We start from the raw sequence: 14,044 nt of genomic DNA, 5'->3' as shown, positions 1-14,044 counted from the left end.
GACGGGGCGTGGACAGATATGAGGTCCCTCTTGTCTGAGTGAGAACGTAACTACACACACCGGGATGGAGAAGCGGTTCAGGGCCTACGTGGTGTACGAGGAAGGCGAGCGATCCTGGCACCTTGCCCGCCGCGCTCGTGCAAGGACAATCGTGGACGCCGATTTCAAGGTGTGATGATCTTGGAGCTCCGGAGTGTGCCAGATATATAGCAGTTGGATACTCGGAATAATGTGATACAGCACGAGCATTGCTATAAGCCTATGGGGCTGTTCGGCTGACAACTTCTAGGCTGATTTTGGCTGAAGTGGCTGGCAAGATGAACGAGGTCTCCCAAACTGGTCGGTTCAAACCAGAGATGAAGGAGCAGTAGAAGACGGCGGAACCCTAAACCTATCTGCGTGCACATACGAGAAGCGATGGGGACCGCGTGTACGTACCGGATTTGGGAAGGTGCTTGGTGCGCAGGCGGAGGGAATAGCTGGATCCGGCAGGAACGACGGACGCGGCGGTGCTCAACCACTAGATCGAGCGATTTCGGGAAGTCGAGGCGGGTGTGGCGTCCTCCTGCTGTCGTCCGGTGGCGGATGGAGACGGACGCAAGCTAGCCGACGGTGAAGGAAATGGTGGAAACGAAGGCTGGCGGGCGCCACCGGCCGTCGGCGGCAGCGCGAGGGGCGACTAGTGCGGGGAAACCCTACGCGCGCGCGAGCTGATAGAGAGGGAGAGGAAGAGGGAGAGAAGGGTGGTGTGCCGGCCGACGGATGGATGGAGTCGCTCAGCCGAATGCCTGGGCTGATGGGCTAGCTACTTCAGCCGAAATCAGCCCAGAAGTTGTCAGCCGAACAGCCCCTATAAACTGGCCTATAAGCACTGAACCGGAATGAACCCCGTCACGACTCGCAAGTACTGATGACTACTGAAACGCAAGAGAAAGAGAGACATCTCGATTCTCAGGCATGGCCATGGCGCGTCAGGCTTAGGGGCAACTGGAGCTGGCCACCGTCGGCCTCTCCCCGCGCCACAGAGCCGGTGCGCGCTGACAGAGGAGGCGCCGACGGCAGAGCGGCGCCGCCGGAGCTGGACTTCCCAGCCGTGGGCGTGCGTGGCAGCGCCTGGGCGAGCGTGAAGAGAGACATCCTGCGTGGAGGCCGCCGGCTGGCAAGCTTCGAGCGGCGCTCCGATCGGCCGGGGCCTCGTCGCTGTACGCATGGCGGCGCCGGAGCCGGAGTGCAGTCGCTGCGGAGCTTCCCTCCGTGCAACCCTCTTCTTGGTCCTAACGGTTGTGCTCTCCACCGTCGTCCCCACTGGCAACTCCGTCGACGTCGTATCCAGCTCGAACGAGCTGCTGGCCTCTTCTTCGCCGTCGCCGGCGTCTCCCAGGCCCACGACCGCACAGCTGCCGTCCGTGCCTGCTGATCTCACCACTGTACGTATGAAGCTAGTAGCGTTATCGCCATGGAATGGCTGTGTTCAGTTTCCTTTATCTCCAGGATGCAATCGTGCGACGCTGAGCTATATATAGCTTTATTTTTTGAGCAATCTTGTTCGACGACTTAATTATTACTTCCCCGGCCTGCCGTGATCGAGGCAGATGAGGACTGGAGGGGACACGATGAGGAGACCTCCGAGCGTGGAGCAGGAGCTCGACGCGGCACGGGCCGTGATACGGCGGGCGGCGCGGCTGCGGCGGCGCCGGCGGCGTGATCTCGGACTTGACGATGGCAACGTTAGCACGACGGACAGCTGGTTCGACGCCGGGGTGGAGTCTTCTCTCCTGGCCAGCGTCTACCGCAATCCGGCCGCGTTCCACTGGTGAGTCAACGCTGCTCTACTAGTCCACTGACGACGACGAACACGAGATCACTAGATGCAAGATTTTGCGCCACTGCCGGCCATGATCGCCATTACGCTGGTTGCGAGCTGCAGGAGCTACAGAGAAGTGGAGAAGAGGTTCAAGGTGTACGTGTACGAGCCTACGAGGAAGGCGAGCCGCCGATCCTGCACGCCGGCCCGTGCAAGGACATCTACTCCATCGAGGGCCGCTTCATCGAGCAGCTGGAGCTCATGGCGCCGCCGCCGTCGTGGCGTCCGGACGGCGGACCCGGCGCGCGCCCACGCCTTCTTCCTGCCCTTCAGCGTCTCCCAGATGGTGCGGTTCGCGTACCGGCCCAGCACCTACGTCCGCGTCGTCGCGTCCCGGCACCCCTACTGGAACCGCTCCGCCGGCGCCGACCACTTCATGCTCTCCTGCCACGACTGGGTCAGCGCACGCGCATCGATCCCCAAGGCTTCGCCTGACGACGAGCACTCTGCCGGCCTCGTTCTCAAATCTCACCTGCGTATGCGTGCAGGGTCCTGAGGCGTCGACGGGGCACCCGGAGCTGCACGCGAACGGCATCCGCGCGCTCTGCAACGCCAACACCTCGGAGGGCTTCCGGCCGGGGCAGGACGTGAGCGTGCCGGAGATCAACCTCCGCGGCGGCGACATGCCGCGGCAGCTCGTGACGGCGCCGGCACCAGGGCTGGCGTCGCGGCCGTTCCTGGCCTTCTTTGCCGGCGGCTGGCACGGGCATGTCCGCGACGCGCTGCTCCGGCACTGGGAGGGCCGGGACACGGGCGTGTTCCCGGTGTTCGAGCACGGGGAGCACCGGCGGGGGGCTCGACTACTACTACGCCTGGTGGAGGCCGTCCACGCCGGTGGTCGTGTCCGACTGGTACGCGCTGCCCTTCACCGACGTGCTGTGGTGGGAGGCGTTCTCGGTGGCGGTGCCGTCACCGACATCCCCAGGCTGAGGGAGGCGCTGGAGCGGATACCGGTGGCGGAGCGGCTCCGGCAAGAGGTGAGGCTGGTGAAGCGGCACTTCAGGCTGCACCAGCCGCCGGAGAGACTGGATGGACGTGTTCCTCATGATCCTGCATTCTGTCTGGCTCAGGAGGCTTAACCTCAGACTAGATCATTGAACTCTTCAACTGTAGCAGAACCAAAACGAAACGATCAGGCTGAGCAGAACTGTACCTGCTCTTCCTTTTTATCGAAATCTAATCATGGTGTTTTGTAGTACTCCCTCCGTTCCAAATTATAAAACATCCCAAAAATCTCGAAGAGTTATAGCAATCTCAAGTTTGACCAAAATTATAGAGAGAAATATAAAAATTTATGATATCGAATTAATTTACTATAAAAATATAACTAATAAAGAATCTAATGGTACTTAGTTTATATAATAAATATTATTATTTTATTATATAAATTTGATCAAACATAAAAAACTTTAACTCCCCAAAATTGTTAGGATGTCTTATAATTTGGAATAGTAATAAAAATCATGGTTCCCAACAGGCCAACAGCACTACGGTGAAACATACATGTACGTCACCCGCAACAGTTGAGACTCAAGAAGCAGCTGTGTGGTGACATGAACATCAAAAACCAAACTCAAAATTAGGTTTAACACCACAGATGGGTTCGCCACGACAGTCCCCATGTGAGGCCATGTCCAACAGAAATATTATCATCACACCGGGAAAAGTGTCAACCAAACGCAAGAGAGGGGCCAATGGTCCAATGGCTGGTGGCATTGATCAACAGATCACATCAACTCAAAATCAAACAAGTGCAAGTGAAACAACTGATAAACCCAGTGAAGCAGTTACGACTTACGAATCACCAAAAAGGGGAAATCAAATGAAACAGACAGTTAATTTGATTTATTCAATGACATCATCAGTGACAGAAGATGCCACCAAATGTAGCAAGCCTCAAACAAGTTTGCAAGGGGCCGCCATGTCGTATATGCATGGGAAGGTGAAAAGGAGTACAACCAAAATTCATCCAACAAATTATAATCATGCTTGGAGGCTATATAATCCATCACGAAAAATCCAGCTGCTGTGGCAGTCAACTTGGACGACCTCTCATTTAGTATCTGTGGGATAGCTTCTCCTGCTCCTTGTACCACATCGCATATCTGCACAAACGCATCAAAATGAATTGGGATTCAGCAATCAAGAATGCCAAATATGTGAACTGCACCTCAGCAATCAAATTAGGACTTTCAGTTGTTCGGAATGTACTAAGTTCCTATTATAAACAGAAACTTTAATTGTTCAAACCACATGTCCTGAATTGTGATACATTTTAGTCAAGCAACCATAAAGATCTGCATAACACAAATACTAATTCCAAGTTCATGCTGCTGAATTTGAAAGGGATTTTGCTGCCACATTCAGAATTAATATGAGATTTATGCTAATTAGCACAAGTGTTATAGCTGATTCACAACATTAATTGATCTTCTGAGAAGTTTTGGCATTACAGTGTTCACAAAAATAGTCGACAAAAGCATTGCCTTAAGAACTGGCTTCAGATTTATGCTAATGAGAATGATTAAGGGAACTTTGGTGCTACGAAAACAAAATGTCTAGAACCCAAAGCACACAAAGAGGTTTCTCAATCCAAATTTGAGCCCAAACACATGGTACATTGGTACTTGACTACTTCTAGGAGACTGTTGAGAGTTACTAAAGCATATTGACACTAGTTCTTAAATTAAACTGAATTGTGTCAACCGTTTGCCCTAGCTCTCATCGCTTGGAAAAACCTTCATAATAACCTGCCTATCACTACTTAAACTAAAAAAGGTCAAGATTCATATGAACACAAAGGATAAAACTCAAATCTGAGAAATCGTGGCTTCCATATAAAAGTGGCCTTGTTTTCCAGGGACATGGAAATTAAGTGAATTAATAAGAATACTTATAACTAAATCAATAGTTCAGGCTCACATGGACACTAGATTTGTATGATCACAAATATTGGATTAGGCAACGCTACACTAGTCAGTAGCTTTCAAGCTATTACAAATCAGAGACTGAATATTAGCAGGCCTATTACTTGCTGAACTTGAAATTTGTACTCCCATCTAACATATTGCTTTAAGTTAAATATTTGACAGAGATAAGATATTATATTAACTAGATCACCATACGAAAGAATTAACTAGTATGAAGTTTATACATGATAAAACAATCCTCACCACTACACTATGTGACACCCCTACCCATCTAGCTTGGTAACAGTAATTAATTAAATGGGGTGTCATTTCATCTGATACTTCCAGTGTGCGTAATAAGGGATGAAAGCATACATACATCAATTAAATAGCATATAGTAGAAGACGCATGGCCATGTTTCATCTGCACAAATTCTTACCTCGCATCAAGGCCTACCAGACCAAACATGATCGAAAACCATGGTGAATCATAAGTATCGTGCGATCTGTTTCTAGGTATTCCAGTTAAAATTTCCACACCAACACAGTGGCCTTATTCATCAAGCTAATGCATCGCAGACACCAAAATGGCACAAATCACAGATTCCCAGTTCGACCACCGACTCTCATCTCGTCGACGGAACCACCAAAACCACACAACAGAGGAATCAGCCCACTACCGCAAACAATCATCTGCATCCTTCCCAGGCAACACGAAACTAACACGCGAGCAAACCCTAACCGGATATCCCAGCCAACCGGAGGGGCGCCCCGACCCGATCCGATCTGGAGCAAACGCAGGCGAGCGAGCGCCGAGGGGGTGGGGGGAGCGGGGGGCTTACTGGTAGGTGCCGACGACGGGGCCGAGGAGGAGCGTGGCGGAGATCCAGTTCTCGGTGACCTTGTGGTGGATCTTGGTGGTGATGTCCTTCCACAGCCCCGGCATCACCTTCTGCTGGAACGGCGACAGCGCGTACACCACCGCCTTCATCCTCACCGGAGTTTTCCCCATCCTCCTTCCCCCGGGTCGCCGGCCGGCCTTCCTCCTACCTCGTCGGGACGGCGTGCTCCGATCTGAATCTGATCGCCTCGCGCACGCCGCCGAGATGTGTGTGGGTGCCTTGGGTGGGTGGATGGGTGGCTTCTGGAATCTAGATCGTTTTGGTCGCCGGAAAGATGGGCCAGGCTTTGGTACGGGCCAGAGATGGGATTGGGCTGGGCTGGACGGGCGGGCGAGCTTTGCTGGGCCAGATGGGCTAAGTTTTTGCCTCAAGCTCCGCGAAGGCAGAAATCCTATCCATCTCTATCTCAAAAAAAAAAAATCATATCAATCTTCCACTAGATTTGTAGTCCACATATGTTTCAGTGTTTGAGATTCGTGCTATGTTATAATTACATCAGAGATAGTGCCCCACGTGGGGGCAACCGCCAGGCATACACACAGCAGCGTACGCTTGGAACAGGGAGGGCAATGATGGAATATCCACGTGTCATGATGCAAAAGGAGGGAGAGGATGGGAAGTTTAATAGATTCTCAAACTTCAATTGTCGTTTTCTTTTCAACATAGATCTAATTAAAAATCTATTTGAACCATAGTATTCGTTGGAATTAATTTAATAAAATAAGATCCAATATGCTATTTTTATTTTTTTAATCGAACAATTCAATATTTTAATATACTAGTTCAACAATTTAATATATGATTTTAACATTTGCAACATACTATTTCAACATTTTTTTAAGAAATGTTGAATTAAATTTTCCAAAGTGTCGAATCGGCTTGACAATATTATTGAATCCATTAAAAGAGTTAAATAAAAGGACAAAATACTAGACTAGTGCTCGATAACAAAATACCATCACTGTTTGTTGGCTACCGCTTTACCGTTGCAATGCCTTCTCTCCCCTCTCTCATCGTTCTGTTGTTCGATACGTGGACAAGTGGATTGAGTTGGGCTGGGCTGTCTTTTATTGCGCAGGTGAGCTGATATGGGCTGTGCGCCAAGTCAACTGGCTCTGTTTGGTTTCCAAAAATTTTTATATGATATCCGTCCTATCGAATATTCGGACACGTGCATGAAATATTAAATATAGTTGAAAAAAATAACTAATCACACAATCTAACTGATTAGTATGAGACGAATCTTTTAAGTCTAATTAGTTCATAATTAAATATTAATTATTAAATAACAACAAAAGTGGTACAGTGTCAAAATTCAAAAAAATTCACGAACAGAGCTGATAGGGAACCCCGCGAAGCCCCCAACGAGACCTGGTTTGCTTTCCTTTTCCCCATCGCGAATTCGCGATCGATCGCCTCCGGCGGCTGCGAAAAATTCTGAGCTCCCGGCGGCGCGGAGGCGGAATGGGAGGAGGATGGGGAGGGATGGAGGAGGCGGTGGCGGCGATACCGCGCAGGCAGCACCGGGTGCTGCAGCTAGCGGCAGCGCCGCGGCCGCTCGCCGCGTCCCCGCCCGCGGCGCGGCGGTACCTCCTCGCGCTCTCCGACGGCACGCGGCTGAAGCTGGGCGTGCTCGCCACGTCCCTAAACCACCTCGTCACCGGCGGCGCGCTCCGCCGCGGCACCGTCCTCCACGTCCTCGACTTCAGCAATGGACTCATCCAGAACAACCGGAGGTGACGGATCGTATCGCTCCTCCAGTCCTCCTCCATGGGGCTGGACTGGATAAGATTGGACTTTTTCCCTGCTATTGGCGTGTTTAGCTCTGTAGTAGAGTCTAGACATCTAGTGATTGTTCATTTCGTGGCAGAATGGGTGTTGCCTTACGGCATCAGGGCTTGGGCTATAACTCCAATTTTTTGAACGGGCTGTTACTCCAATTTTGTGACTGAGAAACCCATCATAACCGGGGGTTCTACACGGTGCTCAACCACTAGATCTTGCGGTTGACCATCGTTTAGCATTTGCCATCATAACTGAATGTCTTGTCACAAGGGCTGGATTTTGCAGTTACATGTTGCTTGCAGCGAGAGATCGATCCAAACTCTTTTGACATTGTCTTTGCGTCTATGGCTCTTCCTTCGTATGCAATCAATTTAATTAGAACGAGCAGGTGACCCCTGAATGGGCCCTGCTAAGGTCTTATATATAGTTCTGGTTATACGCTTAAGGTTTTTGTATTTGATCAGATCATGATGTGGTTACAGTTTTTAATCAAGAATTACACTGATCATCTTTTTTTTTATTACACCAGACTCTGAAAAGTTTTGCTTTTCCTCGTACTAGCCTCTGAAAACTTATCTAGAAAACTCAACATATTGGTGTATTTATTCTGTTCTGGTGGTGAGTTTCATGGATTAATTCTAGTCATAGTCAATTAAGTTGGCTGTTCTCTGACTCATTTTCCTCGTGCCTTGGCTTCTTCATTCAGGATCATGATTGATATCCAACTTGAGATACTGCAACCTGAGTTTGCAGCGCTGATCGGCAGTGTCATAGATTGTGAGCCCAATGCAACTCAGCATATTGGCGTATCCTGTTCTGGTGGTCGTGGGAGCCACGAGCCTTGCTTCATGCCAGGTGCTCAGCAAGTTGTTTGCACTCTAAGTGCAGAACCTCCTGTGAATAATCTTCCGTTCGGTAAATTTATTAGTTCAATGCCAACACAGCAGGTGATGCCTTTGTCCCTTCTGGCAATACTCATGGAAATCCAATGCCACCATCAAATCTGCATTCAACTCCAATGTATATGCATGGATAGAAGCTATATTGCTAGGAATGAGTCTCCTCTTTGCATCGAATCCTTACCAAGCCAGATGGAAGATCAAGGCTAGGGTAACCGCAAAGACAGGTCTTAATTAGCACTTCACCAATGCCAAAGGTCCTGTAAAAGACTTCTCCTTCGATCTCCTTGATGCATATGGTGAAGTTCGTGCAATATGCTCCTATTTTCAGGCTTATCTGTATTTTCGTGCAAATATGTGCATGATATTTCTACAAACATCTAAAGTGTGTGAATCTTTCGATAACCACATTTAGAATAATGATGACATGATGATTCCACGATTGCCTATCGTCTGTTTACATGTTGCATTAGGTTAGTCATAAGTCAAACTTGACAAACTTTGACCAAATTTATAAAAAATATAACTTTTACAACACTAAATTTATTTTATTAAATCCACCATAAGATATATTGATAGTGCATATGTTAGGTAATATAGTTGTTGCTATATTTTTCTATACTTAGTTAAAGTTAACCAAATTTAGTTTAAGACAAACCTAATACGATATGTAAATAAGAATGGAAGGAGTGTATTGTTTCTTGTCGTGTCTTCTTACACAAACTCATAATTAGGTAACCGAGTCGGATGAGTGTCATGAGGGTGAAAATCCTCTCTCATCTTATGAAACTTCCCCTACTCTCTCCTTATAATGACTCTGCCATGTTAGCAAATTTGAGGGGTTTTCTAATCAGCGCACGCGCGCTAGGAAGCCTGCTAGCACCCGATTTCCGACAGCCCACTAAGTTTCCTTTTTAGGAAATTTTATTCATGCACAATTTTCTAATTTTGGTAACTTATAATTTATGCACAAAAATTTTGCATATAACTTTTTTTCCAAACAATTGCTCAGAGAATATTTTTCAGCAAACTTTCGTGATACGCAAAACTTTTATTTATAACTTCTTTCAGTCAACTTCTCAGAAGATATTCTTTAACATAACTTTTCACGATATACAACTTACATGTATAATTTTTTTTAAAAAAAACTTGTCGGATGATATTTTTAGCATAACTTCCACGATAATATTATTAGGAAAACTTCTTGCACAACTTTTACGCATAATTTCACTATCCAACTTTCCATAAAAATACTAAAAAAAAGAAACTTAGTTCAACAGCAGAACTTCTCGTACGGATGCCGACGAATTTTATCTGAACAGTACAATCCTCGGTGTAACTTTTTAGTATAATTTCCATGTAAAAGTTATTAGAAAAGCTTTAAATATATCGTAATGTAAAAGGAAAAATTTGGAAAAGAATATAAATGATAACACTTGCTATTATGGAATATAAAAGAAAAAAACAGAAAATAAAAGGAGAAAACAAATTAATACCTGGCTGTCTGTCACGTGGGTGGGGCTGTAGTGGCTCCAGAATCGAGCGCGAGGAAGCACCCCAATGCGCGACTGCGGAATTGGATTCTCCCAAATTTGATGGTGATGTATATAATTTGATGGTAATGAAACTCCCCACTAATACTAGTCTAAGGATCGGCTACAGACAGCAAGGTAATGCCGAGATGAAGCAAGGAATTACGAGGTGCTATTAGCCGAGATGAAGCCGAGAGAGAGAGAGAGAGATTTTTGTTAAGTTAATCTAACTAGAGAGAGAGTCTCTCTCTCTGGTTAGATTAACTTAACAAAAAAAGTATTATTAGTAAGGTATTTTTTTAGTAACTTAATATCTAAAAAAATATTAACTTAATATCTAAAATATTTTTTATTAACTTAACAGAATAATATTAACTTAATATTTTTATATTAACTTAATATCTCCCAGAAAAAAGATATTTTTTAGTAAGGCCCAAACACCAATTGCTCTCAACAAACGTTTCCATTATTATTATTCCTCAAGCAGTGCACCAATGAATTGCCAAGACATACCACACCTAATGATTCTACTACTATCGTTTCTGTAAACCGAGGTTCGGGATTCAGAAAAGCAGCGGGGTCTTGCAGCCCTCTACGCCGGGCCGGTTCTGAGCGCACGGTCGAGGTCGGCGATGAGGTCGTCGACGTCCTCGATGCCCACGGAAATCCGGACGAGGTCGTCAGTCAGGCCGCGCTGCTCGCGGACGGCGGCCGGGATGGCCGCGTGCGACATGAAGCACGGCAGGCTGATGAGCGACTTCACGCTCCCTGCATTTGGGAACCAACAAGGGGACGAAAACGCGGTCAGCTAAAGAGTTTCAGCCGGCAGGTGGTAAAGTTAAGACATCGTTGCAAGGATCGGGGTCGTCTGGATGCTCACCGAAGCTGACTGTCACATTGAAGTACTTGGTGGTCTCGACAACGTGCTTCGAGAGCGCCAGTGAGCCGGTGAGGAAACTGAGAACAGAGCCCGCTCCCTTTGCCTGATATGAGCAAGAAGGTAGTGCAATAAGCACGGATATTAAGGACAGGCGTGGAGGTCCGATTTCTGTCAAGAAAAGCAAGCTAATTGATGGGAGGCAGCGTAAAAAAAAATGGAAAAAAGGTACCTGAGAGTAGTGTAAAGAACGCCCAGGATGGTCAGGAAGCCCAGCATAGTTCACTTGCTTCACCCTCGGGTGAGAGGCTAGGAATTCAGCAATCTTCTGGGCATTAGCCTAACAACGACAGACCAGTCATCAGCATCTTCACGAGATGAAATGATGACAGAGATTTAAGACAAAGAAATGGACTGGCGAATCGATGCCAACAACAGATCAACCTATATGTGATAACATATGAGTTACAGCGAAGTTTCACCTGTTGCTTCTCCACCCGCAAGGCCATGGTTTTGATTCCCCTCAAGCAGAGCCAGCAGTCAAAAGGCGCCAAACCAGATCCTTCAGCATTTTGCAGAAATGCAACTTCTTTAGCCAAGCTGTCAGCAATCAAAAGAAGTATTATGTGAGCAATTCAAAAACCATCCCAGCAGAATATGAAATTGGAAGATCGTTTATAGCAGCGTCAAATTAAAAAAAAAAGTAGGGACAGTCCATTACATTACATAGGTAAGATTGAGTCCACTCAAGAAGAGGAATGGTAGTCAGAATTAGTGTTTACAAGGAGACAGTAACATGTAACTAAACAAGGGGGTTGTTAGTACTGGAAAGCATAGAGTACAATCATTAGGAGCAAGGGAAAAACAGAGAACACACCTTTCGCCCTTTACTGCAAGAATTCCTGCCATAAGATCACTATGTCCAGCTATAAATTTGGTAGCTGAGTGCATGACAATATCTACAGAATGGACAATACACGGCAGTGAACTTTGAGATTACATAATGTAGAATGGTGCGGCTTCTAGTTAAGTAAACCTATTATCCATACCTGCTCCAAGTTCTATAGGGCGGGAGAGCACTGGAGACATGATACTGTTGTCTACCAAAACAAGAGCACCACGTGAATGAGCTATTTCCGATATTTTCTGTCAAGCAAGCAAAATAGTGGATGGAATAACAGTTTATTCTTAAGAGAACTTCTAGACAAATCAAAATCTTAGTACATTCTAATGAATGCATCCATAGATCAAGAGCCTTACCTTTATGTCGGTAATCTGTTGACGAGGATTGGTGGGACTTTCAAGCCAAACTAGTTTAGTCAAGGGACCAATTGCAGAGGCCACGTCACTAATTTTGGTTGTGTCCACTCGCCTGTAAAGAAAGAACATATATACCATATGTAAGTCAACAGCAAAATGACAAATACATAATTTTCATAAAGATAGTGAATATCGCACTAACTTTACAACTATTCCATGTCTTGGCACAACTTGCGAGAGTAGACGATCAGATCCACCATATATGTCCTCTCCAGCAACAATTTCTTGTCCTGAAACCATAAGTTTTACCTGTTAATTTGTACAGGACAGAATGCCACGTATGAGAAAGAGATGCAGAAAAGAATGCTGAGTGCTTACCGGACTGAATGAGGTGCGTTACTGCAGCTAGTGCTGCCATTCCACTGGTGAAGCAGAATGCTTGATCTGCCTTCTCAAGCTTAGCCATAAGGCTGAAAATGTGATTAAATTTCATCAGCACCACTAAATAATTCATTACTTTACACAAAGCATTTGCACTAACCTCTGGAGAACATCACGAGTAGGGTTACCACTCCTAGTATAATCATAAGTTCCATAATCTGTTGCTGAAGGCTGGAAAATTACTTTGAACAGTTAGGCACAACAGTGCACTAGGGAGTAGGGACTGAACAAATAAAAGAGAAAATCATGAACCATCCTAACTCCTAAGGTCTGTACTCTGTAGGGTGCATACTGTATGGCAATTTTTCAAACTGGACAGCAAATACTGCCAGTCTGCCACACAGTTGGCCAAGAGCCCAAGATCACTAACTGCACACTAAAATACCGGAATAATAGAGATCAATGAAGAGTGAAGGCTCCATATAATTGCATCTATATAAAAACACAGTAACATACAAATTTTGCCAAATTATTCCTAATGGTAATCAAGCCCATCAACATAATAATGTTTTAGGGAAAAGAGATCTTCAATTAAATATTACAGGTAACTAAACCTTAATCAAATGGCAAGTGCACTACAATTTTGAATGATACGAATGATACTCCATGTGTAACATTTGGACACGGAAATGGCTATGCTCATAGAAATCTTCAACCAGCAATTATCTCCCATCTACTAAAACAACAGAGTTTATGTATTTAAAATGAAAATTTTCAAGCATATTGCACCCAGCTTGCTACTCCCACGTATACCTGAATATTCATCTCGTGTTCCATCCAATAAAAATCCAAACTAAAATCCTAAGATATCACACGATTACAGTTGCTACCTGCTACTGCCACCTTCTACAAGAACACATCAGAAGTAGGACGAAACAAATAATGTACTTCCCAAAAGCAATCTAATTGTACTTGACGAAACATTGATGCTTTTAGTTCCCCATTGTGGCCATGTAAATCCAAAATTCCAGATTACCTGCTTAAAAGTGGCCGTTTGATACAGAGGCGTGCTGAGCGCCCCGTACATGTCGAACGAGTTCTCGAAACTCGTCAGTATTGTCGCCACGCTCGGCTCCTTCGCCTCCAAACCTACACCGCCAACACACAACATCATGAGCTCATCGCCCGCAAATAATCCCCGTTTCCCCACAAAGACGGCCAGCCCAATCGCAGCGGCCCCAGAAACGCACCGGAATCCGAGGCGACGACGGACTCCTGGGCTTCCATGGACAACGCCGAGGCGCTCAGGTCCCGCTCGGAGCCGCCGGAGGCGCCCGCGATCGCCGCCGGCGGGCCCCCCGCCATGCGGCGGGAGAGCGCGAGGCGAGGGGACGGGGCGCGGAGCGCCTGGGCTTGGGCCGAGGCGGAGTTGCTAGGGTTCGCGGACGGGGTGGACTGGAGGAGGAAGAGGCGGGCGGCGGCTGTGGGTGCGGCGGCGGCGGCGGCCATCACCGAGGAAAAGGGGAGTGGGCAGCGGGAGTTGTTTGGTGGGCGTGGTTGCGTCACAGTGACGTGTACATATAATAGAGGATTGCTGAGGCCGACATGCGGGCCCGGGGATCGCGCTTTTAACTC

The 14,044-nt window shown here is 46.8% G+C and overlaps 3 protein-coding genes and 1 pseudogene across 3 annotated transcripts; 2 read left to right on the top strand and 2 right to left on the bottom strand.

Annotated features, from left to right (window-relative positions):
* Positions 1–978: 978 nt before the first annotated feature.
* Positions 979–3,062, top strand: LOC120705016 (annotated as a pseudogene).
* Positions 3,063–3,665: 603 nt separating this feature from the next.
* LOC120702784 (cytochrome b-c1 complex subunit 8-like) lies at positions 3,666–5,932 on the bottom strand. Its single transcript, XM_039986724.1, has 2 exons — positions 5,616–5,932; positions 3,666–3,969 (listed from the first exon to the last, which is right to left on the bottom strand). The coding sequence occupies exons 1-2, from the start codon at positions 5,783–5,785 to the stop codon at positions 3,921–3,923; spliced, it is 219 nt and encodes a 72-aa protein (XP_039842658.1). The 5' UTR covers positions 5,786–5,932; the 3' UTR covers positions 3,666–3,920.
* A 1,128-nt stretch (positions 5,933–7,060) lies between these two features.
* On the top strand, positions 7,061–8,803 carry LOC120705015 (replication protein A 70 kDa DNA-binding subunit C-like). The gene is made up of 2 exons (XM_039989560.1): positions 7,061–7,411; positions 8,167–8,803. The coding sequence occupies exons 1-2, from the start codon at positions 7,140–7,142 to the stop codon at positions 8,567–8,569; spliced, it is 675 nt and encodes a 224-aa protein (XP_039845494.1). The 5' UTR covers positions 7,061–7,139; the 3' UTR covers positions 8,570–8,803.
* Positions 8,804–10,292: 1,489 nt separating this feature from the next.
* On the bottom strand, positions 10,293–13,959 carry LOC120702783 (cystathionine beta-lyase, chloroplastic-like). The gene is made up of 12 exons (XM_039986723.1): positions 13,660–13,959; positions 13,446–13,558; positions 12,570–12,640; positions 12,407–12,498; positions 12,231–12,318; positions 12,029–12,140; positions 11,818–11,914; positions 11,646–11,727; positions 11,251–11,368; positions 11,001–11,108; positions 10,772–10,874; positions 10,293–10,659 (listed from the first exon to the last, which is right to left on the bottom strand). Exons 1-12 carry the CDS (start codon positions 13,916–13,918, stop codon positions 10,484–10,486), a joined length of 1,419 nt encoding a protein of 472 aa, XP_039842657.1. The 5' UTR covers positions 13,919–13,959; the 3' UTR covers positions 10,293–10,483.
* Between the last annotated feature and the right edge of the window lie 85 nt (positions 13,960–14,044).

The sequence above is a fragment of the Panicum virgatum genome, chromosome 4K, assembly GCF_016808335.1.
Source record: "Panicum virgatum strain AP13 chromosome 4K, P.virgatum_v5, whole genome shotgun sequence".
Classification (NCBI taxonomy): domain Eukaryota; kingdom Viridiplantae; phylum Streptophyta; class Magnoliopsida; order Poales; family Poaceae; genus Panicum; species Panicum virgatum.
This window is presented reverse-complemented; position numbering and strand designations above follow the sequence as displayed.

Excerpts from the sequence above, each read along its gene's own strand:
- LOC120702784 (XM_039986724.1), bottom strand. The coding sequence starts at position 5,785 with ATGGGGAAAACTCCGGTGAGGATGAAGGCGGTGGTGTACGCGCTGTCG. Across the intron at positions 3,970-5,615 it reads CCCGTCGTCGGCACCTACCA|ATATGCGATGTGGTACAAGG; the intron begins GTAAGCCCCCCG and ends GCGTTTGTGCAG.
- LOC120705015 (XM_039989560.1), top strand. The coding sequence starts at position 7,140 with ATGGGAGGAGGATGGGGAGGGATGGAGGAGGCGGTGGCGGCGATACCG. Across the intron at positions 7,412-8,166 it reads CTCATCCAGAACAACCGGAG|GATCATGATTGATATCCAAC; the intron begins GTGACGGATCGT and ends TTCTTCATTCAG.
- LOC120702783 (XM_039986723.1), bottom strand. The coding sequence starts at position 13,918 with ATGGCCGCCGCCGCCGCCGCACCCACAGCCGCCGCCCGCCTCTTCCTC. Across the intron at positions 12,641-13,445 it reads AAACGGCCACTTTTAAGCAG|CCTTCAGCAACAGATTATGG; the intron begins GTAATCTGGAAT and ends GTAATTTTCCAG. Across the intron at positions 11,728-11,817 it reads CCCTATAGAACTTGGAGCAG|ATATTGTCATGCACTCAGCT; the intron begins GTATGGATAATA and ends TCCATTCTGTAG.